A 26,354-nucleotide genomic window follows, 5' to 3' on the forward strand; every position below is an offset into this window, starting at 1 on the left:
TACTGATGGAATCACTGCATATGGAATGTCTATGACAGACAGTAAAGTGTTTCACAGTGCTAAACTAAAAAAAGATTACTTACGACATAATTAAAGATAAATCTGCTGTGGCACAGTTTAAGATGTTTGAGTAAACTATACAGCTTCCGACAGTTCAGTGTGCACCACGGGCAATGCAAGTCATCTCGGGCTTCAGTCTGCTGTCTCGTGTTGTTGTTGTACAGGAACTGATGCAAACAAAGGAATTGGTAGCATTAGCATCAAATGCATTTCAGTCATTAACCTCCCAAACCCCAAAACAAAGTTGAACATAATTTCAGGAAACCTCTACAGGAACAGTAACTTCTTGGGAACGCTACATCAGCTCAGTGTACTGAAACACTGGTATTTCAAGAGCTTTTTCCCCATTGGAGACCACCTGTTCCCCTCCAGATGTCTAACAAGAGACGTCCTTTGCATTTTGGAACATCAGACACACCCCCAAGAAGATCAGTTTTCTAAAATACCTCCTGTAAGAATATGTGGAATGCCTCTAAATATGTGAATCTGAGACCCCTTAAGGCATCCACTGAAAAGGCAAACAGAAGTTTCCACCCAGCTTGGAAGAGAAGTGAACATTTTAGTTCCATGTAATATTTACACTTCTCTTTTTCCCCTATAATGCTTATTTCCAATACCTGGTAAAATATTCGCAACTTCTGTCGAGGTTCATTTAAAACATCTCTCTCTTTTCTTGTTTGAAGGTCTGTCGGCAAGGATTCTTTCACAGCTGAAAAGACATGTATAGATACACATTTCTTTAATAAAAAAGAAATAATGTCTTTTTTTCCTCAACACAAGTATGGAAGTTCTGAGAGGGGCACATCGCTGCTGAAGAAAACAGGCTACTCTAGTGTACTTTAACATAAGTAGCTTGTATCAGCAACAAGGAAGTCTTGATGCTCAGCTTCCCTCACAAATCTACAGGCAAATCCACCATTTTTAAACACCAGATATATCTCCGGTTTTGGACAACCCTTCAGAGAACTTAAGTCAGGTAAAAAGCAACATTTTTCTCACTTAAGCAAACAATTCTTTAAGTCTAGCTAAAAGCAGATGTGGCCAGGAAATAAAGAAACACTGCTTTCAGATGGCTGCACTGCAAATAACTTTGCTTAAATTCAAATTTCCCAAGTCACACAACAGTATGAAATGCAAGTAACAAAATATTTAATCGAAACTTTAACCCTTAACTCTTAGCCTTCAAACACTGTTTTGTGTAACGGTACTGCTCAGTTACCTCTCAGTCTCTTCCATACATTTTAATCTCAGTAAGATTATTTGATTCCATACAATTAACAGGAAACCCCACACACCTAAGCAGGTTTACAGATCTACCCTCAGAAAAATCCAAATAATGACATCTACTTGCTTCTCAATGGTGAGAAAGGTGGCAAAACAAGTCTCAGCTCTACTGACATAAGGAGATCCTTAGAAGATGCAGGTATTTCATATTTAATATTTTGGAGAACAAAGGAAATTTCATCCTCTTGCTGTAGGAAAAAGAGAGGAGACCTGACACTTCAGCCTGCACCACATCAGGGAAATTAGAATTCCATGGCTCAGTTACTTTGAGCACTTTGTAATTACAGCAAAGGTTGAGCCTCCACATTTAGGAAGTCTTTGATGTCTTTATTCCACTGGTCTGCCTTGGGAAACATGCCAAAGTAAAATGACAACACCAAATTCATACACTCTTGGGAAAGATGCACTGGATTTTTTTCTTTTACTATCAGAACCTCTATCTGATAAAGGCTTTCTACTATTTTCACTCTCCTCCTTGGTATTCAGAGACCAAAAACAGCACAACCATCACAAATACCTTATAATGCTGTGCATTGTGCTATGATATATTCCTGTATTAAGAGTCTGCTGAACTATTTTGGAAGGTGGCTCTTGCTGTAACTTTACCAGTTTACTGGAACGCTTGGCTTCTCTGATGCAAGAAGACATGGGTTCTATCAGTACATTAACAATGCAGCCTTGGCACCTCCCAATACCTCTGTATTTATTATGCAGTAAACTAGTACACACCTTCTAGAGTTAGTAACATACCGTCATTTCTTTTGCAAGTCTGAGCACAAAACCTGCCTAACAAATTACAATATAGGTCTCCGAGAAACTCTAAAATACAAGAAGGCGCTGTATGAGGAAGTAAAGAGAAAACAGATCAACTTTTACAGTGAAAGTTCAAGCACTTCCCTGCTTCTGTTGCCCTTCTTCTATTGGAAATTGCTTCATGTTTGTGTGTGTTGTGTCAGCCATTCATCCCGATTTAAGAATCTTAAGTGTCTGCAATCCCTAGCTCAGATGAAATATTCAACTGAGAAGACAGGAATCAGTCTTATTTAAATATTCTTGTACTCTTTCCAAAGACAAAGATGTCTAGAGGTTGGCTAAGGATGTTCAGGATCATTTTAGACAGTGGCTTCTGCACAGGTAGGGGTGAAATTCTTCTTGCTCTAACTTTTGTATTACTACACACTAAAGCCTAAATGTAGTGAAAGGAATTGCTATTCTTAGTCTCACCCGAGATGAGCTATCGTTGACGCATCAAGTTTCCCAATATATAAAGCAATACAACGGCACAAAAAGCATGTTTGGAAAAACAGTATTTTTTTTTCTTAATAATTCTCTTGCTATCACTACTACAGCTCCCAAATCTCATAGTTATATATCCAACACAAAACCAAACAAATACTATTTTGCACAAATTCTCCGATGCACTACCATAGATGAACCCCAAAACTCCAAGCAAGGCAACTCTCTGCAAACAGTGCCTGGCTACATTCTCCAGAGATTGAGCCTGGAGACAGAACCACTACACTCCAGATAACTACTTCCATAATAAGAACCTACAAGTTTTCCTTAATCACAGAGTCCCCATCTAGTTACAAGCTTGGAAACACTGATCCCTCTGAAGTGAATTGGGTGCCAGTTGCGGGTCTAGGTACGTTCACAGGTGCCTGAACAACAGGAGCAGCCTGTTGCCTTCTCAACAATTTAAGTTTTCCAGCTGTCCTTGGGCCCTACCTGCCAACACAATATTCCATGCCAAAGTTCCAAACAACTGTGAGGGACACAAAAGAAGAATAGTACCCAGGCCCGTCCCCACTGCCACTTAGGAGTCAAAGGGGAATTTCAGATTAAACGTGACCGAGACAGGAAACTGCTATTAAAAAAAGGAGGAGGGGGGGACAATTGTCAAAGATGCCTTTTCTGTCTAGTGTCAAAAAATATTTTAGTAGTAGCTTTTTTGAGCTAAGCTCTCAGACAGCAACAAAGTAACATGGTTTTAGAAACATATTAACAGAATTGCAATTAGTGATTGTGCCTGTTCATAAACGTTCTGAAAGAACCTGTTACCCTTACACACAAACATGCAATGTAACGTACAATATTTTAGAGTTTGTCACATTTCACAGTAGCAGCTATGTTTTCCAAGAGCTAAACATATCATCCGATAGACGAATTTTAGAACTATTTTCACTACAAAGCATAAAAAAGGAACTCACTAATGCTATACATCCAAATACTTATAGAACAGTAATTAAAATGAATAGAGAAAAATAGACAATCCTAGAAATCCTATTCAAAGATTTCCCCCCAATTTATTTCACATCAGGATGAGTATTGTATATAAACCACTTCAGTATTGTAATGACTTCAATGACCCCACTATTTTTAGCTTTTAAAATTACCTTAAAAATGTACAAAATGTAGGATACAACAAAGCCCATTCATTTTTGCTTTTTCATGTTTAAGATTACCTGAAGCAGTTGCACCAGTGAGTCAGGAACCCTGAAGTACAGACGCACCAAGCAGATGATTATTCAGCAGCGAAGCCAAAGTTTGCTTACCTATAGTCTGAGTAGGTTTAACAGAATTGGGCTTGTTTTCTTGAGGGAGGCTTTCAGAATTTCGTGTTGCAAGAGGCTTAGCTATAGGAGCTGTGGACTTATCATTTGTGTCTCCTGTCCAACGAAGAGTAAACTGAAGTGTAGGTCCCTGAGAAAATGTTTCAAATGGAGGCAATCTCTGGGGGAGATAAAAAATAAAACAGCAGAATAAGTGTTTTCCCATGGACAAAAACATTCCCAAAATGGGGACAGATGTAATTTTTTAATCACCTGAAGTCCTTGTGTTTTCAACATAAGCATACACATTTAGATATACTGAAAAGAAAAAAAAGCTGAAAAAGATTACTATGCAGTTTCTGGCACCTTACTGAGCAACCACTTCACACACATACTGTGGCGCACACAACTTGATCTTTGTGAAACATTAAACAGCAAACAGCATGGGACTGACTAGAAAGAGAACAGCACTTACCCACAAGCCTGCTGTCACTGTATGTCTCTACTCACGTCTACTCCTAATTCTGCAGTCCAGTATTGTATATTAATACCCAATACACAAGCTGTAAAAAGCCTACACCCTGTCTGCTCTAGAAAGGCTATTGTGATATTCTCCTGGGGATATGGTCTTATGTTCCACTCACTTATTAAATTAATAGTAATAAAGAAACAGAAGAGAGCTGAGTCAAGTCCAAACTCTTCCTATCAAGTATCAGACCCTAAATTTATCAGTGAGATTACAGAACTCCATCTTAAAAGCTCTTTATTAAATTTAAGCATTGTTATTTTACAGAAATGCTATTGCAAAACCAGAAAACCAATGACAACGTGCTTATCAGATCTGAGCGCTAAACACATTGGCCATGACTATTTTGGGGTAGCACCTCCAGTGGGGAAAACCTCTCTCATTCTCCCAAGAAGAGTATCCCCGCCTCAGTTTAACAAAGCTACAGCATATATCTTTTTAAGCACGTTTACACGTGGAGGATCTCTTCCTAAAAGAAGTTTCTAGCTTTTTCCATTTTAATTTCTGAACACAGGTTAATAGAATCAGAAGCAGTGTCCCAGGTAGATGCCGAACAGGGTAATAACACTTAACTATATTTTTATTATATACTTTGGATCACCTCTGGCTTTTTTCATAATTATATAACCATGTTGATGCACAACTACTTTGCAACCATCTAGAATTTTCATATTCTTCTCCTCAGTCACTTAGAACTGATACTGACACAGGAGTATGCGACTCTAAGTGCATTCACTGTATCACCCAGTGTAGATTCACCTCAGTCAACAGTTTCTCTCTGCACAACACTTTCTCCTACACTGACACACTCTCTTCCTCTCAGCACTAAATTTCATCAGCATTCTCTAAAGGTATGTGTGTAAGATCACACCTATGAAAGCTCTGGGTTCCTCTTTCTTTCCCCAAAATATACTGCTTCTGCAGTTTGTTCCTTTTGATTTGTCCAACTTGAATTTATTACAACAAAGAACGTTTGCCTGACTTTCTAACACAGAAATTCAGAAGTCATGGGAAGAGACAGCTGCCATAGTTACAGTAGTTAACATCTGCCTGTGTTAACGATCTAGCAGAGCCAAAGCTTTCCTAAACCTAGAGCTAAATTAAAACTTACGTCTATACATCCTGAAAGAGAAGTACCATTTCCTGTTCAAATAAATAAATTTTCAGAGGAACAGCCAACTGGCTTCACTTAAACTTGTGTTCCACCTTAATCCAGACCATTGTAAATGAAGACAGGTTCTTCCAGCCACTAAAACAACCCATACCTTCCCATCAAGTATTGTTTCCCATGTTGCTCTTTTCTTGCTAATGGGACACTCTTCCATTTCCTGCATGGCCACTTCGTATTCTCCATCCAGAAGCTGCAAGCGCCTGTCAAGACAAAGTATGTGTTATGAGTAAAGCAGCTCATTTTTATTGTTTGCCTATTAGAATGTATTCCACAGTAACCACGTTAGATTTCACTGTAGTAATGGAGAACTAGAGTTTTCTTTAGGTGCCAGCAGAACAAGATCTGCAACTGCATCAGCAAGAGCCTGGGCATAGAGAAAATCATGGCACCAAATAGAACGTAAGCAGTAAGCATATTTCAGAGACTTTTTGTCTGCTTGATGTACTTTTCAATTACGCTGTCATTGATCTTTAACAGAACCACAGAAATTACATCTGTCAGAAAACTGACAAGGAACAGACACTGATGCATATTAACAGGACAATACTCAAGTTTGTGAAACGGAATCATTTCCAATTGTCAGAGAACAGGTCTCAGTATAAAGTGTGCATTATGAAACCTGTATACTTTTTTTTTAAAGACATCAAGCCTAAACTCTTATTGAACTACCAACTAAAAATGCGGCCAAAGACAGCCAACACTGAAAATATAAAGCAGATTTAACTTTAATATTAAACAAATTCCTAAGAATTAATAGAAACTATTTATTTTGGATAGCATTACCTGTTTTTATCAAATACAGTCATTTGTGCTACAAATGTCTTTTCCCCATCTTCACGATTTGAAGAGTTTCTTTTTCTTCTAGCTGGAAGCTCCTCATTGACATCTGTACATAAGAAATACAGTATGCAATTATTATGTACGCACAAAGTCAAAAGATCGAACAGCTTCCATGCAATTGTAAAATACAACTGGCTGTTGATTACGTCAGATGTGTCATACAATAGCAAAGGACACACTGTTTAGTGAACAGCTCGATGGCAATGGAAAGAGTACTTAGCTTAACAGTAATCATACTTTAGATACGTTCACATATATCTATAGTTTAGTCGTATTACTCTGTCAGCAAAGAGAGTTTGGGATTTGACCTTCCTCCTCTTGTAGCTACAAAACAGTGAGAAAAAGTTTTTCATTCTACATGCACTCTTCAAAGCTGTAACATTTGTGATGTAACATAACACATCTTGACAAAATTCAGAAAATAGCTTTTAAAATTTCGTTATTAAGGTATTATTCTTTATTGGCTAGTCATTTTGTTTTGATGAGAGACCGTGATAGCACCTACAGCTGAGTCAGTAGTGACCAGTGTGGCTGGAGGTTTAATGATAGTCACAGCGACCACAGGGCTCTCTTACACTATTCCCCTCCCAACAGTGTTGCCTCTCCTTCACCATCACACATTATTTAAAACTGATGTTAAATTTACACAGAAATATAATAACAGTTTCTAGCTACCAACTGTGTTTTAGCCCCACCTTGAAAAAGACTGAAAACAAATGGAAGCCAGTTGTCACTCATCTATGATTGGCCTTTCTCAGAGCATGACCTACGCTGCAGATTAAGACAACTATACGAGCCTACAAGATAAATTTTGTAAAAGCATATTTAAAGACTGAAGTTACCAATGTTTTCATTAGTCTCGCCATTGATCAGTCCATTAAACTCCCTTCTTCCTGGGCGAGTTACTCTGAATAACAATGAGTAAGACTTCACCATATGGCTGTTGCTTGGTTCAAACTCATTGCTGGAAACCGCAAGTGATGGGAAGTTGCCTGGTTTTATTTGGCTGAGGTCTGGGTTTAAAGGCACCTGCTTTTTACCTGTAGGAACCTGTCTTATCGGACAACTGACATCCTACAGAAAAACAAGAAAGCTAAGGTTTAGGTTTTCAGAACACAAAGTAAAGCCATTAAGTGTTAAAATTTGTATCACTTACGAATAGTACTTGTCCTGCCATCTTTTTGAAAATAAGCCTTCTAACAGATGTAAATAAAAAAATCTGGAATAACAATCCCAGGTTTTAAACGTAAAACAGATATTTGAAAGTGTAAATAAAACTGGCATTTTATAACCATTCCTGGCAGCAGCCATCTTTCTCTAAGTGATTAAATTAACACTAACATGAAGCATTCAGAAAGATTGTAGAACAGTCATTAATACTAATTTAATTCTGTTTACCTAAAGAAATTAGATGTTTTGGTTATATATATATTTCAAGGGCTTCCTATCTTCTCCTTCCAATATTACAAAGTGCACTTTGAGCTATCTGGGAGATAAAGAACCACTTACCTAGGATTTATTATATTCAGTATCTCTCAAATAGATCATTGAGCACTGTCTGGTATTGGAAAAACAAGGCAGGATGGCCTAAGTACGAAACTTGCAGCAAAACATTTCAAGTAACCATCAGCACCTCCTGCTTTTACCATATTTATCCATACTCTAGCAAGGAAAAAAATTGGCTAGAAACAACATTAACTCTTAAGAACATGTCAAAACAGCTTAACATTCTTAGGGAATATATACAAAGTTCTGACTGCAAATCTTTCCCTTTTTGGTTAAAAATTACAGCATGGATTACTAAGCCTCCCATATTCCCATAGCTGTGAAGATAATTTGCCAACTGGTGTGAAACAAACATAGCTAAACCAGCAAGCAAATTCAGAGATGCTTGGAGGGAAAAAAAAAAAAAGGTCTGAAAATTGTTTATGATTCATAGTATCTAAAATCTGCAATAATTGAGATGATCAATGTAAAAAAACATAGGTACAGAAAAAGCAAGGAAGAGACAAGACTTGGCAGATGACTTGGGAATTCGAAACAATTGCAACTTGTTCCTTTTTATTTCTAAACTCTAAAAGGCAAACTATTTAATGACTTTGCGATTGCCTGGTTTACTTAAGCCTCTGAACATCACAACAGAATTAATAGTTTGATGATGAGATAGAAAAAAACTGAAGCAAAAATAGAGATGGCTGAAATTCACAATGAGTGAATCTGATTTACAAGCAAGCTAAATTCAATGAACAAGCTGAATGTTTTTTTTTAAAAAACTTCTAGTTATTTCTCACAAAGCAAAATCCATATATATATATTTGCTTCTGAAGAACACTTTACCCAGTCAACAAGCAACAGTTTGAATAGATTAGTTCTTCAATTTATCTCAAAAGCAGCATCGTTTCACCATTACCTTGTTGTATGCCAATGTTAAATAGACATTCCAGAATCATGTAGACATTTTGCTTTACTATATATTAATACTTTGTCAAATCATTTTTACCTTTCTTTTCTTGTGGCAAACTTTCACAAGCAGTACTTCCAGGGTTACAGAATTTTGTTCATTCTCTGAGTTTTGTGATGGCTTATCTAAATAGAAAAATATTTTAAGTTCTGAAAAAATGAAGATCAATTCAACTGTGCAAATCCACCTGTAATTACTTTTTTAACATAGGTACCTCCAGGCACAAGAACTTCTAGTCAAATTTTAAGTTTCAGTTCTCCACAAACTTACTGCAAATTCCCACTTGAGCACATCCTACCTCACTGTTCTAATTCTAGCAGATTAAAAAGCACAGTCAATCTCCAATGCTTGCTACCTTTGACATTGCCAAAACCTTTTCATAGCAGGAAAAAAGGATACGGGTAGATTTAAGGAAAGTCAGAAAAAACTAATTACAGATGAGTCAAATTATTTCCTATAATTTTTTTTTCTTTACAGCTTGCAAACCTAGAATTTGGTTTGCATCAAAACTTAAGATCCAGATGCTATCAGATAGGAAAATAAAACAAAAAAAGAAACCTTAAATATTATGTAAGGTAAGTATATGCAGAACAGCTGTTAAAGGACTCTTAAAAGAATGTCAAAAAAGTCTTAGAAAAGAAGACCTGGCTTCACAGTCTCTGCACTATCAATTTCCTAGAGCCTGGAATCCTCAAGACAGCTACTACCAGCAGCATGATCGACAATGTCAACTAGGAACTGCCTTACAAAATAAATTTCACTGTATGGTAGGAGAACCTTTAATAGTTTAAATTCATATTAATGAAGAATTGTGCCCTCATACAGAAAAAGAGTAACAAGATAAAAGTTAACTATATATCTAGTCAAAAAATAGTTTCTGGAAGAAATTCTGAAAAACCATTATCAGCCAAAACTGAAGGAGTCTATAAGAAATTATTTCTGCGTTTAAAAAAAAAAAAAATCTTACAAATATCATTATGAGCTTAAGCTAAAAAGCACAATGGCTTTGCCTTAGTCCATGTCACAAAATATCTGACATTCAATGAAATACTTTGTCATGCCCATCAGATACAAAAAGGAAAGCTTTAGCATATTAAAGACATAACCCAAGTCTATTCACTTGCTTTCCTCCTGACACTATATCCACACTCAATAAGCTTAATGTGTTTCAGTAGAAAGAGTTCTGGTAACTCATCTAAAGACACTGGCAGTTTTATCAAACAAACAGATTTATTATTTTTTTTTTTAATTGTAAACAAGACATATTAGAAATCTTCTTAGCAAATACAGAAACTTGTGGCAGGGGGGAACCCAACCAAAACTCCACCACACTCTGTTTCAAGAGTTTCTAACAATATCTATCCAGACAAATAAGCATATTAATTATGCCAGCTTCATTAATTTAAATATTTTCTATATTTAATATTCACTATAGCATACATTACTTATGTTAGTGATATCCTTTACTATGGTACAAATTACTGCCAGGCTCTCACTACACGTAGTACCCTCTTGAAGTGAAGAGGTTTTATAGTCAACAGTAGAGTCACATAATCCAAACATTCAAAGCTACAGAGAAAGTCTTCAAGTATCCTCCACCTTTATTCTATACTTCTCTATTTTTACCACTAGCTGCCCCAGAAGTCCATCTCTCTTGTGGTTTCTCATCTCAAATACTGAACACAACACATAACCTGAAGTTCCTGAGAGCAGAAACAAGATGAATACCACTGACACCAGCAGTATTTGGAAATTCCAGAAACAGAATGTCCCAATCTGCAGGTTTGAAGAACTTTCTCAGAGTAATATTACAGTTCAATACAGAAGGGCTACTAAAAATTACATATCTGGAATTTTAATTTTCAAACACCTTACCAAGCAGATCTGCTTAAGCAGAAGATACCCTGAGGGAACATAACTTCCAGAAAAAAGTACAAAACCTGTTCCATGAATTCTATTAGCTTTTACATCCAAAGACTAAGATGCCATTCAGAATATTTTTAAGCAAAAAATCACTTTATTTTAATGGATAAACAGATAGGTTTTTTTCAGGAAAGTAAAAAGACAGTGAGTGAATTCACCCATGCCTATACAGCACAAAGCATGTCACTTCTGCTTTCGGTTAAAGGAATAGAACCCTTCATTCTGGTCTGCTTTTATAAATCAATGACATGACCTTTGCCTCATTTCTAGCTTCTACTTGGTAAAATTTATTCTCGCACCTCTATTTTAATTTAAAAAACACTGGATCTTCTAACTATTTGAAGGCTGAGGGCTTTTTTTTAAAGCTACTTCAAATATCCCAAAGACACACTTCCATAAGATCAGTTTCTTCGGGACTCCTCAAGGTCTATTTCAGTTTGAATGGATGAGGACTTGAAGTATTTCTCAAAATCACTGTTCTGACTAAAACCCCAGAAGGCATATTTGCTTAACATGACAATTATGCTACAACATATTTAAAGTGCTACTGAAAGTACTGTAACTAATGGGACTAAAGTGAAAATCTGCATCCAAACAGCAGAGATTCAAAATACTCAGTCTCACAGATCTATACTAATTTCAAAGACTATATAAAAATTAACAGTATAATGAATAAATTAGCAAACACACCATTTTATGGAAGAACTCAGAGAGTCAAAACATTCAACTATTCTCCACACAGATCTATACTAATTTCAAAGGTGCCATACAAATTAACAGTATAATGAATAAATTAGCAAAACATACCATTTTTATGGAAGAACCCAGTAAATGTAAGTTGCAAATGAGCAGACAAGCTAAACAGAAAAAAAAGAAAGGAAATGTTAGAACAAGTAACTATTTTCTTGTCCCAGGAGCCGCTCCACTCCATTCACTGATGTTCAGGACAGGCCAACACAAGAGGCAGAACTACAATGAAGTGGTCCATCTTTCTGATCTGGAAACTGCCTGGATACAGTAATCGCAATTGATGCAAAGTTGTAGACCAGTTTTATCTTTACATACTTATTCTCTCTATGTATTTTATGCCTCGAGATTTATATACATATAAAAAAAAAGTACAGAGTAGAGGTTTAAATGCTACAGCAGAAGGGCATTGTCTGAAGACATGATATCTCGCCTTCTCAGGCAGGCAAACACATTTCCTAGACATTTATCAGCAGAGATGTGTTTTAGTGTTTTTCTAGGGCTTCACCTTGAACCACGCACTTGGTCCACCATTAAACCATGTCCCTAAGCCCAAGGTCTACATATCTTTTAAATACCTGTAAGGATGGCAATTCAATTTACAATGGGGAAGCTACAGCCCTAGAAATCAAGATTATCAGTCACATCAAGTCCACATCATCCATAACATATGCAATCAAAATAACACTTGCATCTATTGTGTTTCACAGCACTGCAGCTCGTAGCCCAGACTATTCTGCTGACTCTAGAACCATTTTACATCCAATTGTTATATTCCAAATACATTTCCGCTTAAAGTGAGTATTCATAAACCTACATTAAAATGGGTCTCAAAAACACTTAGTATTTCTGAAGTACACCGTATTGAACAAAATATCATCTGTTACACTAGAACACCAGATACGATTTTAAGCACCTTCACTGACTTCTCAGGAAGATACAACCTGACATTCAACACCTATTTTTAAACACAAACATCCCCCAGAGTCTGAGATGATTACTGAAAGTGCCTAAGAGCTTGAGCATTCAGAAGACTGCATCTATACCAACTTGCATCATTTATCTATGTTACTCTTCCAGACTTGAGGACATTTTTTGATAGTTTTGAAAGCACAAAAACCACACACAAATCAATATTTTGACTATTTTGTTTCAACATGATCCTTATCCTTAAAAAGAGAATATATACCTAGCAAAGTATTCCAAATACATGGAGCAAAAGATAATTAAGAAAAATAATAGACAGTAAATCTATAAAACCTCTTCGAGCACAAAATTTATAAATTTGTTTCAGACTAAATTGTATCTAGCATGGCTGCCTCTGAAGTAGGTTAATTATTTGTAAACACTATGGAAAAAGAACAGCTGGTTAAAAACCAAGCAGATAAGTACCACAAAATCCCATCTCAACAGATATTCACACATTCTAGCAACTTAGGTTAGTCTTTAAAATGTCTGGTTTTGTTTTAAAATTTTCAGAATGCTTTGCATGTCATGATGCATCAGTACATTAAATAGGAAGGTTTTGGCAAATTACCTACAGTCTTTCTACCAAAAAAGAACAGAAAGCCCACCTGCAGGACTAATCGTTTAGATTAAAACAACATTATTCTGGAAGTCTTACAATGGAATGGTTAATTTCCATCATATATACTGTCAGAAAAAAACTTGGGTATTTAATTTATACATAAAGAATACAATTTAAAAGAGTTATGGTCATCATCTATCACACCCAAATATCACAAACACATTGTATGCTATATCACTTCTCAGTGAATAAGCTTTTTATATCATTTTATTTCAGCACTAGGAAACTTGTCAAGAAACAGAGCAGGTGTATTTGCTCTGCTTCCTTCTTCCATGATTACAAAGACAGGCCGGGGTGAAAACTAACTGAAACACATCAGTCCCAAGTTTCACATCTCCACTGAAATTTGACTTTTACCAAATAGATTATGTCAAATACAGCTACAGTCCAGTATTTTTTTCTGAAGCAGAAAGTAAGATCTGATAAAATATGAGTTTTATCCAACATTTAAGGGTGTTAAATAATTTAAAGCAAATGATTGTGGAAAAAAATTTAGCATGTCGAAAGCAATAGGTACACCAATATAAAAGTAATTACTATTGCACCATCAGAATTCACAGAGTAAGACTTCCCCCCTCAGTGACAAGTCCATATGGAATTAAGATTTGAAATTATCTATTTGTTAAAGAGGGAACACTGTTACTCAGACAGAACTATACAAAGGTTTGACATGAGATATACATGGGGTCAGACCAAAAGAAAAATCTCACACTAAGCAATATTTCTCATGAAAAAAATTAGAAGGGAAAATTTTCAGTTTTACAGCCTTTAATGAAAACATTTCATAACGAGTTACTCTGTTATGGCTTGAGATCAGTAAGATCTTTTAAATACTGTTGAAAGCTTCAGGGTTTCTTGTTTTGGTGGTTTAAGTTTGGGTTTTGTTTTTGTTGTTTGGGGTTTTTGTTTTTGCTATTTTTTTTTTTTTTTTTTTTACATAACTATGAACATAAGATTAAAACCAGCAAGTGCTCAACCATAAAACCCCCAAATAGTATATAACTTCAGGGTATTTTCCCAAACTTGTCTTCTTTTTTTTTTTTTTTTTTTTTTTAATTCCAGCACATACAGATGAGTTACTGACACAACTGACAGTTGAAAAAAAAATTAAGGCAAATACCTATTTGAGGCTTCTATACACATTTCAAGAAACAGCATGACAAATATTGAAAGTTTATCCTGATACTGCTTTTCTCCAAGCTTTTAAGTGACCAGCACACATACACACATTTTAGAATGTTGGAAGCAACCTTTCAAACAGTAATTACCTTGCTTCTAATAATTACTCTTTATCACTTCCATTTTATGAATCAAATAGACTTTTGATTCAGCACATGCATGTGCTCATTTGCACACACATACAAGTATATACGCAGAACAGTACCTGTGAGATTCTTGTTCTCCCTTCATTTTCTCTACTTTTGATAACATCTCATCTACTTTGAATGTTTTCCTGTCAAGAAAAAGCAGAAAGAATAGTTTCACATAGCCGCTATTCCCACAACGTATAACAAGAAAACGTATTCAGTCTAAACTTTGACTCAGTTTTTAATCTAAAACTGTCTATATATGCAATTTTAGCCATGTGTTCAGAAAGCACCCTTCCGACGCCTTTCGGGGCCTAGTAGCACATCCGTGTCGTAGGGACACAACTGCAATACAGCTTCTCGAGCAGTATCAAAATAATACAAAGCATTAAAACCAGACCTTTCAGAAGTAATCCTACTGCTCCTGAGAAGTGTCATTTAACAGCACCAAATTCAACCCTTGCAATGAACACGTCTAACCACATTTCAGCGTTGGTCAAAGAAAATCTTCTCCCTTTAGTGACACTTACACCTACTAGGGCCTTATGTGTCAGCTCTGCAGGCATTACCATTTTAACCTTGATTCTTATATGACAAAACAGTAAAAACCTAATTATAAAAATTCCTTTTTTTTTCCTCCACAAAGTTACATGAAATGGACACAATACAAAGAACAATGAATTCTGCAGCTACTACTAGAGCACACACTCAGGAAATGGGGAGGACGACAACAACCAATGACAACGATGCCATGGAGAATAATCACTTCATTTCTCCCCGTAACTCTGACATCAGTCTGTCCATGCTTATATATTCAGCCAGTTCTACCACATATACAATTTAATGTTCATTGCTAAATAAAGTTCACTCATAAACAAAGTTATTCAGCAGTTTCCAGAATAGTCTTTCAATTTTTCATTAAAGGAAAATTAATGCTTGGACCTAGATGCTAACAAAATTGCACTAGACCAGACAGACAACCCAAGAGCTGCGAGGACACCCTCCCTTTACATTCATACCTTAGAAAAATGAAATAAGAAGAACATAAGCTATTGCCAAATACTGGATTTCTTGCAGGGGGGAACAACAACAACAACATGTTCTGGGGAAGTGGGAAGCATCGTCTACAGAAATATCCTGCCTGAAGAAACACTGATGTCACACATTGCCGACATTCAGCATGTAACACATCCCAGTGCTTTAGTTACAAACCACATGGTGGCTGAACAGCAACAGTGGGCAAGAGACACTACACAAGTACAGGGCTGCAGCCAGATAACGAGGAGAAAAGTAATTATGATTTCTGTAGTAAATAATCACCGATTCAAAGCTCTACTCAGCCTAAGGTAGAGGCAGATGACAGATTAAAGAACTGGCTCACCTACACTAAAACGTGTGATTATTAAAATGAACATTGCAATGCTCAGCTTTAAAGCAAGAGATGTTAAGAACAGAGGAATTTGCTGAAAGTTTCAGATTCTAAGGTAAAAAAAAGTCTCTGCATGCACTTTGCCCAAGCTCATCAAAATCCGGCGCTGTTCTGCAGAACATGTTGCAAGTCGTACGCTTCTCTTTAGAAGGTTTTCTTCAGGCTAAAGAATTGCTTAGAACACCTCTAGAGCAAAGCCATGTCATGATGGGAATACGAGCCAGAAACCAGCTAAGAGATAAACATGTTTCAGGAATGAGGGAAAGTTTAACAATCTCTCATAAAATATACTAATATCTGACACAGCTTACATTTAATATTTCTGAGCACTACAGATCCAGAAAGATCCATGACACAACCTTTCCTAATGTCAAACTCAGGTTAAGACAAGAAAAAAGTCCTCCTAAAAATCTTTCAGAAAAATTAAAAATAGCAACCAGAAAACCCATTAAATCAAAATTGTTGTCTTGAAGTTAACTTATAAGAACATTTAAAAAACAAAACAAAAAAAAAAAAACAGAAATCCCTTTAAAGTTAATTACTATTTTTATGTTCCCATGCATAACAGCCAAAATTAAGTTTCTGTAATAACCATCCCCAACACCCAGGATTTTCAAGAGAACATTTACTCGTACTACAAGTATGTGCATCTTGTGCATTCCTTTCTCCACCCACTCCTACTGCAGTCAAGCACAGTCATAATTAACAAAGTATTAGAAGTCACATCATCGCATGCCATTACTCTGCTAATAAATAAATAAAAAAAAAATATATTCCTTTATCCAAATACTGTATGGAAAGCAACTTTTAGTAACAGTAGCTTCTTTGCAACACCATTACTTGGTCTAATAATATAGTGACACCTGAAGACAGTCCCACGGGCGGAAAGCCCATTTCAGTTCTCCACCAAGTAGCACTTGACCCAAGCATTATCTCTCCAGCGATAAGCAACAACTTCAACACTTTAGCCCAAGTTGACACATGCCAATTAACTTATTCCCTATCAACATTTCTCTATACTCTAAGGACTCTGGTCTTTATAAACACTTTCTCGGTATTAAACATACGGACCAACATCAATGGATAATTTCTCGGTAAAAATGCAGTTTTACTTCCCTACCTCCAAGTGATAAATTTGTCTGGCATTTTTCTCAGACTACTGTAGAGCTAGACCTAAGAGATGTGGAGCTATAACTACTATTGTGATAAGTAAGTTCTATACAGTCTGGAGAGAACTGCTTTATATTTTACATATGACACTGTTTACTGAAATGGCAATCAAAACGATGATCAGCAATTTAAAAAAGGCAGAATTAATAAGTTCTAGGGGAAAAAATAAATAAAAGAATAAACAAACATGTATCATCACAGTTCACATTAGCAGGCTAATGAGGACACAGTTCCAAAAGACACTTCTTTGCAAAGAGAACTCTAGTAACATTTTTACTATACTGAAGCTAGGTATGTACATTTTTCCTAATATAAGCCTCAGGAAGATCATCTACTCTAGTCCAAATATTTTTCCTCTTTTAAAGCCCCTTTTTCACCAAAATAACAGGATCATACACCTTAACTATTTCTATTGAATAAAGAATAGCAATTAAGGTCTCTCACACATTTCAAAGTGTTTACCAGCAAAACAACTATCAGCAAAGCACTACCCTGCTAACCTCGTCTGGACCTTCAGCTGAGACTGCTTTGCCACAGTCTCTCAGTTTTGCCACTAGATCTAAGTATCCAAACTACCCATAAACTACACCTTTTGTGGTCTTAATTAGGCCGAAAGAGAAGGACCACAGTACTGACAGAGCATGGGAAAGTGAGAGGGGGGACTGAGGGGAGAACTCCTCACTTAATTATTTTCTGTTTTTTCCCCTCAACTATGCTAGTTCATTTCTGTTGCATTATTGTCTTTTTATAAAGAAAACATAGTTTGTTTTAATCTTCCTAGACCTAATTACCAGAATGATTTAAATAAGTCAGTATTGTCAGAAAACTAGTGAGTGAAAAGCCTATTAATCTGTCTGTTGTCAGAACACTACCTAACTGAAATCAGAGTTCTCAAACAAAATGTTAAGGGAACTAGTAAAAATCAGTATGTTTCAAAGCAAAACTAAGCATCACTTGTGCGGCTGAATTTGAACTGGAATTTGGAACAGTGGAAAACACAATGTCCATGCAAAGTACCATTTCTTGTTTCCCAGCAACTACAGCAGACATCCAAAGAAATGAATTCAGGTAAAAGAACATACGCATTTCAATCAACTCTAAGTTAATATAAGTTATAAGCAAGAACTTCCTGTTGCACAATTCTAATTAGAAAAAAAAAACAACAAACAAAAAAAACCCAAGAAAGAAATCACAAAACACCCTGAACGTTACTTCTCAAAATTTGACTCTGCCCTCTTAAAATAGCAAACAACTCACTCCAGTAACTTTTGTAAGGAAAAGCAAGCAGCAACTTCAAGTTTTTAAAAAAATAAATCTGATCATTACTTAAGTACCTGAAATTGTATGTTATGGATTCAGTTTTAAGAAAAAGTGGTATTTTAGCATTAAAGCTAATGGCAATAACATTAAACAGTATCCAAGAGATCAGAATGCCAAATATAGCTTCTTTAATTTAAATAAAAATGTGCAAATTCTACTGCTCAACAGATCACTCAAATATTACCTTTCTTAGATACAAATATAGCTTAAATTAGAATGGTCTGCATAATCAGATTTTATTGCTATTCGTTAGGTGTTCATGATAAAGTATTTCAGTCCCACAGCAACTGTTTCAAAGCAGTAAGAATTTTAGTGTTAAAATACTTTAAAATATGTGTTCAGGCTACACAAAAATCCAAAGTGTAACAAACGATTTTCAGTGAGGGGGAAATAACCGAAAGGACTTAGTGATTGTGCTAATAAATAATGTACACTGCACTTTTCACTCTGCAGTATTTATATATTTTGAAGTCTACTGACATGAGCCGTAGCACCTCACATGATGAGAATGACTATTTTGCAATGTCAAAACTGAACCCCATTTCTCAGACATATACAGTTCAAAGCAACCTTTTTAAAGGTTGCAAAATGCTATAAATTGACCTTAATTTTTCAGTTTTTAAAATAATTACAGAGATAATTACTGGATCCTTCCAAGACTAACTAACAAAATCCATAGTTTTGTGTTTGTTTCTTTAAATAAGCTGTTAGGTTACAGTTTAAACTAAAACGTTGCATGTGATTATGACCAAACACCATTGATTACAAGAGCTCAGATGTTACACAGTTTTGTATAACATCTCCCAAACAAAAAACAAACACGGGAGAATTAGTCAGGATTCTGCAGATAGTTATCCACATCTGAGTACTCCCATATCAAGAGAAGCCACAAGCGTAAAGTCACCACACTCTTAACACTGCAGAAAAGTTCTTAGGTCTCAGAAATCAACCGTAAAGTGATGCACGCGTTTTTTAAGTTCTTCAAAAAGAAAAGGTCATGTTTTACACACCACACGAAAAGAAAAGGTCACCCTCCACTATTTTTTTGGACTTCTGCTACTTTGCTAACATTTTAGGATTACTTTTCAAAGAACAATTTTACCTTTTCATATTTGTTCGGGAATTTCTGTGGGACATGTAAGTGAGAGTTCTGTGCAAAAATATTGGCTGCAGAAAAAAACAAAAACAAAACCGGTTATGTTTTAACTAAAATTTCCTACAAGTCCAAAGTAAATGAGTGATAAAGACCAATTACTCACTGCTATTAGATTCCGGGTACGTAGAAATCTGTATATCTGTGTTGGTTCTAAGAAAAAGAAACACATGTTATCCAACAAACCTTATAGCTCCAGAAAGAAAGCCTTATGGTGACAAAAAGTATCTAATTTAGGATGTTGATTTTTTTTTTTTTTAAGACAAATACCACAAAAGTCATCATTTAAGCAAAGCATCACGATGTCCAAATAATTCCAACAAGTCAAAGGTTACTACAGCTACTGTATAACACAAAGCAACTACTTCTTTAAGCTACCATAAATCAGCAGTCACAGCTCAACTAGGACTGCTCTGCTTTCCACAAAATATGTTTCTTACAGGCTTTCTACCATAAAAGGGTAGAAAAAAATATCTCAACATATAACAACCTATTATCAAATAGGTAAGTTTTCTTCATTATGTTAATGAAAATATCTGATATGATACCAAAAATTGTATACAAAATTTATATAGTCAGCCAGTTTGGTAGCTGATTTTTCCTTCTGGAAACTACCAAGGTCACTTGCACAAGGTACCAGAAAAAGAGGGACTGTCAGTTGACTGTGATGCATTATTACGGATCATTCTAAACTTGGAAATTCATTTCCTAAATCTTTTCCATTCATAGGATCAGAAAAATGTTGATTCTGGTAAAGCAAATACTATTTCAAAGTGTAAACGGAGGGAGGACCACACAGCCATATGCAATACTGACATGAAAAGGTAGCATCATTTGAAACAGGTATACTAACCATAGTTGAAAAGATCAAGACTTGCCTAGAGAAAAGAGGAACTTCTATGTAGCTTTAACTAATTCAGTTAAATCAGGACAAAAAAGAGGTTTGTCTGAATCAGGGTTATATCTAGCAACAATTCCAATCTAAACTGAAATAAAAGTCAACTTCATTAGGTAACATCAGCAAGAAACTTGGAAATTACTTGATAAAACACATTAAGTGGAAAGAAAAAGAGAACGGAGAATGCCTTGATGCCCACGCTAAGGCTGCTAACACTAAAGAAAACAACCAACTATTTATGTTTTAAGAAATATAAACCTTTCGTTTTCATACCACTGCAAAATGTTTATTACAAATAGCTGGAAACCTTATTGTAATTTAAGGAATTCTGTGATTAGAAGTGAAAAAGGACAGCATTTTATATCCTTTATTCTTTGTTTAAAGATATGATTCAGCCTTATTTCTACACTTATGAATGTAAGACCCCAAACAATCTACTATTAGAGAGAAGTATTATTATTAGAGAAGGAAATATTAAAACGATCCCACTATTTCCTTCTAGAAGCCTGATGAAAACCAGTAAAATTCTGCTTAATGCAAATTATCATAATAAAATCTGTATTTGTCAAATTAAATGACAGAAAAGAAATTAAGAAATATGCACTTTGCTAGCAAGTGAAAATACAGAGTAGACACAACTTTTAAAGAAGCATCCCGTGTTTGTCTCCAAAAAAGTCACATAATTATAATTTAGAAAGGTATGAAAACACTAAATTACTTTCACAAGGATGTAATTTAAAGACAGCATACTGCTGCTTCAACTTTAGTTTTCCCAAGTAGAATAATTCTCAACCACACTTTTCAACCTGCAGACAGACATATGTTTCACAACTCCATATTACTCAGCAAAAGCTTAAAATAAATCTTTATCTTTTTCTAGCATATGACCTTGAAAAGGGACAAAAACGTTCAGGAAGAATGTGATTCAACACTACGCGTGTTAGGATTTTTTTTTTTTAATCCAGTATTACCTTACTGCGGTTTTCCCATAATATTCACGCTACAGAGTTAACGTGCTGATACATTTACACTGTAACTTACTCCTGATCAATACCTGCACAGCTCTACCGCTCCCCTTGTCTGACAGACTGAAGCGAGGGCAAGCGAATTTTCTTCCCCTATCTTGGGCACTGAAGTTTGCCACTTGACCTATTTGCAGCATAGTATTTATTGAACACACAGCTTTGTGAACAGGGCTAAGGTTCAAAGGATGCCGCGCTATTAAGGATTTGAGACACCACCAAAAACTCCCAACACTTTCTCAAACACTGTCACCATCGCAAGCAAGTGACAGCACCAACCCCAGAACCACACCGTGTATGTAGTAAGGCATTAAAAATATCCTTCAAATCCCAGCAATTGCACAGAAATCTTTTTTCGTGGAACCCAAGTTTACTGCTGCACTGTTCATTTAAATCAGAATTCCATAAACTACTTTCTGGTGCATCCAAAGGGATTCTCCTCCTATCTGGAACTGCCACAGGGTGATGCGTGGGTCGCAGAGGTCAGTTTCCAATATGAAATCTCAACTAAGGGACAATTATTGCCAGACAAAGAAAAACCAAGTACAGTGAAGTCTTAATCACATCCCGCCCCTGAAAGGGGCTCTTAAGGCAGCCGCCGGAGAGGGAAGAGCCTCTCCGTCCCCAACTCCCCGGTGCCTCCGAGGGCTGTCGGAGGAAGGCAGGGGAACCGGCCGCCCCGAAAGCCTGATGGAAGCTGTAACCGGGGAACGAAGTTCGCCGGCCGGGCGCAGACACACGCCCCGCGGGCCCCGGTTGCCGCTCGCCACCCTGCCCGCACACCGGCCCCCCGGCCCCGCGCTTCCGCCCCAGCCCCGCCGGGCCCCCGCCTCCCCCAGCCCCGCTCCCCTTCGCGCCCCTCTCCGGTCCCAGCTCCCTCCCTCCCCCGACCATGTTTACCCCCGGAAGCCCCTACTCTCCACAGCCCTCCCCTCCTCCTCCTCCCGCCCTTTCTGCGGCGGCCCCGGCCGGTCCCGCCGGCTCGGGCCCCCACTTCCTCCCCCGGCCCGGTACTCACTCTCGAAGGCCTGAAGAAAGAGCTCGTGGTCGGCCTGGATCTGCTCCATCTTCGGCTTCTTCACGGGGGGCAGCGCCGCCGTCGCTGCTGCCGCCGCCGAGGAGGCCGAGGAACCGCCCGAGTAACCGCTTCCTCCGCCGCCACCGCCGCCGCCTGCGGCACCACCGGATTTACCGCCGGGAGCCGCCGCGGCCGCCGCGGCGGAGCCCCCGAACCCCCCGCCGCCGCCGCCGCCTCCGCCACCGCCACCTCCTCCTCCTCCTCCTCCGGCGGCGCCGCCAGCGGAGCCCGAGCTGGGCCCCGCACCTCCACCGTGCTTCTGAGGAGCCATGGGCCTGGCCCCCGAGAGGGCCCCGGCAGGACGGAGACCGAGCGGGGAGGGAGGGGGCGGCCGGGGCGGGTGGGGTGAGGCGGGGGAGGGGAAGCACCGAGCTCCAACTCCTCTAAGTCTCCTCCGCTCCGCTCTCCTCAGCGCTACGACCAGCCGAACCCGACGACCACGACGCGCCCGCCTCCTCCGCTCGCCCATTGGCTCCGAAGATGGCGCCGCGGCGCCGCATTGGCCCGGGCGGGGCCCGCCCCCGCGTGACGCACGGATGGTTCTGGAAGAGTTTGGTTGGTCGGTGCGCTATGCCGCTTGGCGCTTCTCCCCTCCCCCGCCTTTGAACTGAATTCGCGGGAAAGGGCCGCTCGCCCTCCGGCGCGGGGCATGCTGGGACAGCGCGCCGCCCCCGCCCGCCGCCCCCCGGCCCCGGCCCGGCCCCGGGCCCTGGCCGTCCCTCCAGCCGCCGGGCCCGAAGCACCAGGATTTCCCGGCCCCTGCTCTGCGGCACGTCCCGGTGCCTCCGTGGCCGCGCAGGGAGCTGGTGCCCCCCTCTCGCCTGAGGGAAGACGGCTGCTGAGGGGCTGCTCTGCTGCCCACAGGAGGTGGGGCTCGATCGTTCAAAGAGCCAGAATAGTCGAAAGAGATGCTTGGGTATAAGTCGGTGTCACTTTTGTGGTAAAAGTGGTTATGCTGGGTCGGACACGAGGTCATGCTGGTATCACGTAGCTTTAACGTTAAGTAACCATGAGGTTTCCTCAGAGGATGGCACAAGAAATGCCCTGTAGGTGCAGGGGGACTTGAGGTCTGAGGTAAAATGTTTCACTCTGGTTTTATTCCTGCTTTTCTTAGCTTAATGAGGACCCACGGAGGCCTGGGCAAATAAAAGTTCCTCTGTGGCTACCTCCAGAGTCCTGACAGTGGCCGTGTATAGCCGAGCACGCAGTCAGAATCAGGCCTTCAGGGCAAGCTCCCGGACCACCTCATCTCTGTGGTAAAGTGTAATAGAGACCAACTGTGCAAGGGGAAAGTTCGCACTGGCTTTATTTAATCAAGCCCTTATCAGTGGCGCGGCAAGCTCAATACATAAAAGGCTTCGACAGCCATCCCCTTCTATTTGCTTTCTTTTGCGAAACTTTTCAAGAGTAATTGTACAGGGTAAGGTAAAAATAGCCTATGTGTGAAATACAGCCTTGAATTCTGATGCCAGATAAAACTGTGATGCTGGCACTGTACTGTCTTTGTTTATCTTCTAATTCCTAGTGTTAAGGAAAATGCACTTAATGATAAATATTGACAGGAAAGCCTTATATCAAACTCAGTCGTGCTGTAAATGTGCCTTACAGTATCAGCAGAGGGGGATTCTAATGTGATAGATGTCTAAATTATCTGTTACTAACCTTATTATGTTTTAAGAAAATGTGTGTATATACACGCTACACACATTTGGATAAATAAGTCTTTATTGGGTACTATTCTCCCCTCACCATTTGTTTGTTGGGTTTTTTTACAGTTCCTTAATATTTATTCTTATTTAATATCCAAAATGTTCATTTTATTTTTCAGTTACGTCCCCTCTTTGCTTTTTCTGCTGCACCATTTACCTTTCATCTTTTAATCTTTTCTTCCCTGACACTTTTTTAATTACTCTTCTTTCTTTCCTTCCATTTTTATCAGACATTGATGTTTTCCACGCACTCTTTTCTGTAATTTGTTTCAACCTTAGTTTTCATTCATTTTTAGAAATTCATCTTTGTCACCATTTTACCTACATTCTATTTTTCTTTCCTCCAAACAAAAAGTGATATTTCTAATACACTGTTACACATTTTATCCTTCTTATCATAATTGTCTCTGCTTAGTATTCCAGCTTCTACTCAGTTTCTCTACAGCGACTCATTTGTTGTTGCTGGATATATCTTTTAATTACTGACTGGCAGCAGCAATGTTTGATGACCTTACATCAGTGTTTGAGGACCTTGCGTGTAGCTTTTTCACTCAATACCAGGAGGCTTCCTGGTGAGCCTTCTGATGCATTGGGTATTTGCCACTCTCCTGAGATTATAGGCTAGATAGCAAGAATACACCAAATGAAGAGCATCTTTAGGTGATCAGACGTTGATCTTGAGGTCAGTGATACCCTGTGGCAAGTGACAAAAGGTAACAAATATTGCAGTATGTGGGAGAAGGGCTCCTAAATGTTGTATAACTGCAATTTTGTCCTTGGAAATTGTTTATTGCCTAAAATCTATTCCTGTTTCCTCCTGACTGTTTACAAGCCTCTGCTGGTTCTGGTGGCTCATCCTTCTAAATTTCAAAACCAGGAGGAGGAGCCAGAGGGCAACTTTCCAAGCAGGAGTAAGATAGATAATTAGGCAATTAATCTCTGGCATTGGAGTCGGATCCGCTTGGGAACAGAGGAACTAAGGATGAGACTCTAGCCTTGAGTGGGACAGGACAGCCCAACACAAATGTGTGCATATGAGCCCTCTGGAAGCACAGGATCAACTGCCAAATAGTAGAGCTTCAATAGCTTGAGCCTTTTTAACTCTTCGTTTTTTAAGTTGTTTAGATCTGCTGCCCTGGGCTGTTCATACGTACTTAAAGAGTGTAGAGTACTGCTGGGAGACGTTCAACTGGCAGAGCCTCAACACTCTGGAATGGCATAATTGGGGCTTCATAGCATGGATGGAAAAAGCACAGAAAAAGTGCAGGGCATGAAATAGCAAGTACCTTTTATTTACTTAGAACAGTTAGAAGCAAGAAAATAAATATTCCTTTTCAGAAAGATGGAATTCATTATGGTTTCTTCAGAAGAAATGAGCTGTGACATGAAACTGTCGTGACCTTCACCAGCCTGGTAATGTAGACCCCTATAGATTTTACAGATGCATTTAATAAAAAATCAAGAATTTTTAAAAACATCTTATGTATATACATCAGGTAACAGAAGGAAGTTGGCCATATTTAGCAAATGACAGGGTATCTGCAAAGCCATGGAAAATGTATTTTCTAATCAAGTAGTCAAAAAAAGACAAACAGTGAAATATAGTGTACGTTACTGAAATTGACATCAACTCATAAAATTTAAAAAGACGATGACAAGTAGTGTATTTTTTTTGCTATAAATATAGAAAATATTCTAACATAATGCCAAAGAGGGGAGTTTAATAAGTTTTATATGATAAATGGAAGAAACAGTCATTTGTGAACCAGAATTTCTGTTGGAACAAATTTCTGGTAGTGAAAGCAGAAGTAGTTGGCAGGGGTGCTTTTATGATATATCAGATTTTATGTCTTGAGGTGGACAATCCATTCTTGTTTTCACGTACTGTTAGTGGGATTTGCATTTGATATCCAGAAGATCAGATTTGTTTCCTGCAGATTGAAAGTGTCTGCTGCTTCTAAATCTCTTTTTCCTAAGGCTTTTTGCAGCCTATACCAACCCAGCGTTCCTGTCATCTTGCAAGGCTAAACTGCAGCGATTTTTACCTCTTCAGATATGTATGAAAAAGTGCATTCATATTTTATGCCACTTTATGAATTTTTTTCTTCATTTCATA

General features: G+C 38.2%; 1 protein-coding gene across 3 annotated transcripts in view; it reads right to left on the bottom strand.

The window, feature by feature from the left end:
- The window catches only part of SUZ12 (SUZ12 polycomb repressive complex 2 subunit), a 27,775-nt gene extending 4,777 nt beyond the window's left edge, over positions 1 to 22,998 (bottom strand). Inside the window, exons 1-13 of one of the 3 annotated variants that reach the window (XM_074159980.1) lie at positions 22,776 to 22,800; positions 22,470 to 22,730; positions 19,638 to 19,684; positions 19,481 to 19,545; positions 14,537 to 14,605; positions 11,625 to 11,674; positions 8,934 to 9,019; positions 7,276 to 7,507; positions 6,377 to 6,479; positions 5,688 to 5,793; positions 3,900 to 4,077; positions 678 to 769; positions 84 to 227 (exon numbers count right to left, since the gene is read on the bottom strand). In XM_074159980.1, the coding sequence (XP_074016081.1) occupies positions 84 to 227; positions 678 to 769; positions 3,900 to 4,077; positions 5,688 to 5,793; positions 6,377 to 6,479; positions 7,276 to 7,507; positions 8,934 to 9,019; positions 11,625 to 11,674; positions 14,537 to 14,605; positions 19,481 to 19,545; positions 19,638 to 19,684; positions 22,470 to 22,730; positions 22,776 to 22,800 (1,458 nt within the window). Of the gene's footprint in view, positions 1 to 83; positions 228 to 677; positions 770 to 3,899; positions 4,078 to 5,687; positions 5,794 to 6,376; positions 6,480 to 7,275; positions 7,508 to 8,933; positions 9,020 to 11,624; positions 11,675 to 14,536; positions 14,606 to 19,480; positions 19,546 to 19,637; positions 19,685 to 22,469 lie in introns of all 3 variants that reach the window. The other 2 variants (XM_074159979.1, XM_074159981.1) reach the window with 2 other exon arrangements.
- Positions 22,999 to 26,354: the final 3,356 nt, after the last annotated feature.

This window comes from Numenius arquata, chromosome 17 (assembly GCF_964106895.1).
Source record: "Numenius arquata chromosome 17, bNumArq3.hap1.1, whole genome shotgun sequence".
In the NCBI taxonomy this organism is placed as follows: Eukaryota; Metazoa; Chordata; class Aves; order Charadriiformes; family Scolopacidae; genus Numenius; species Numenius arquata.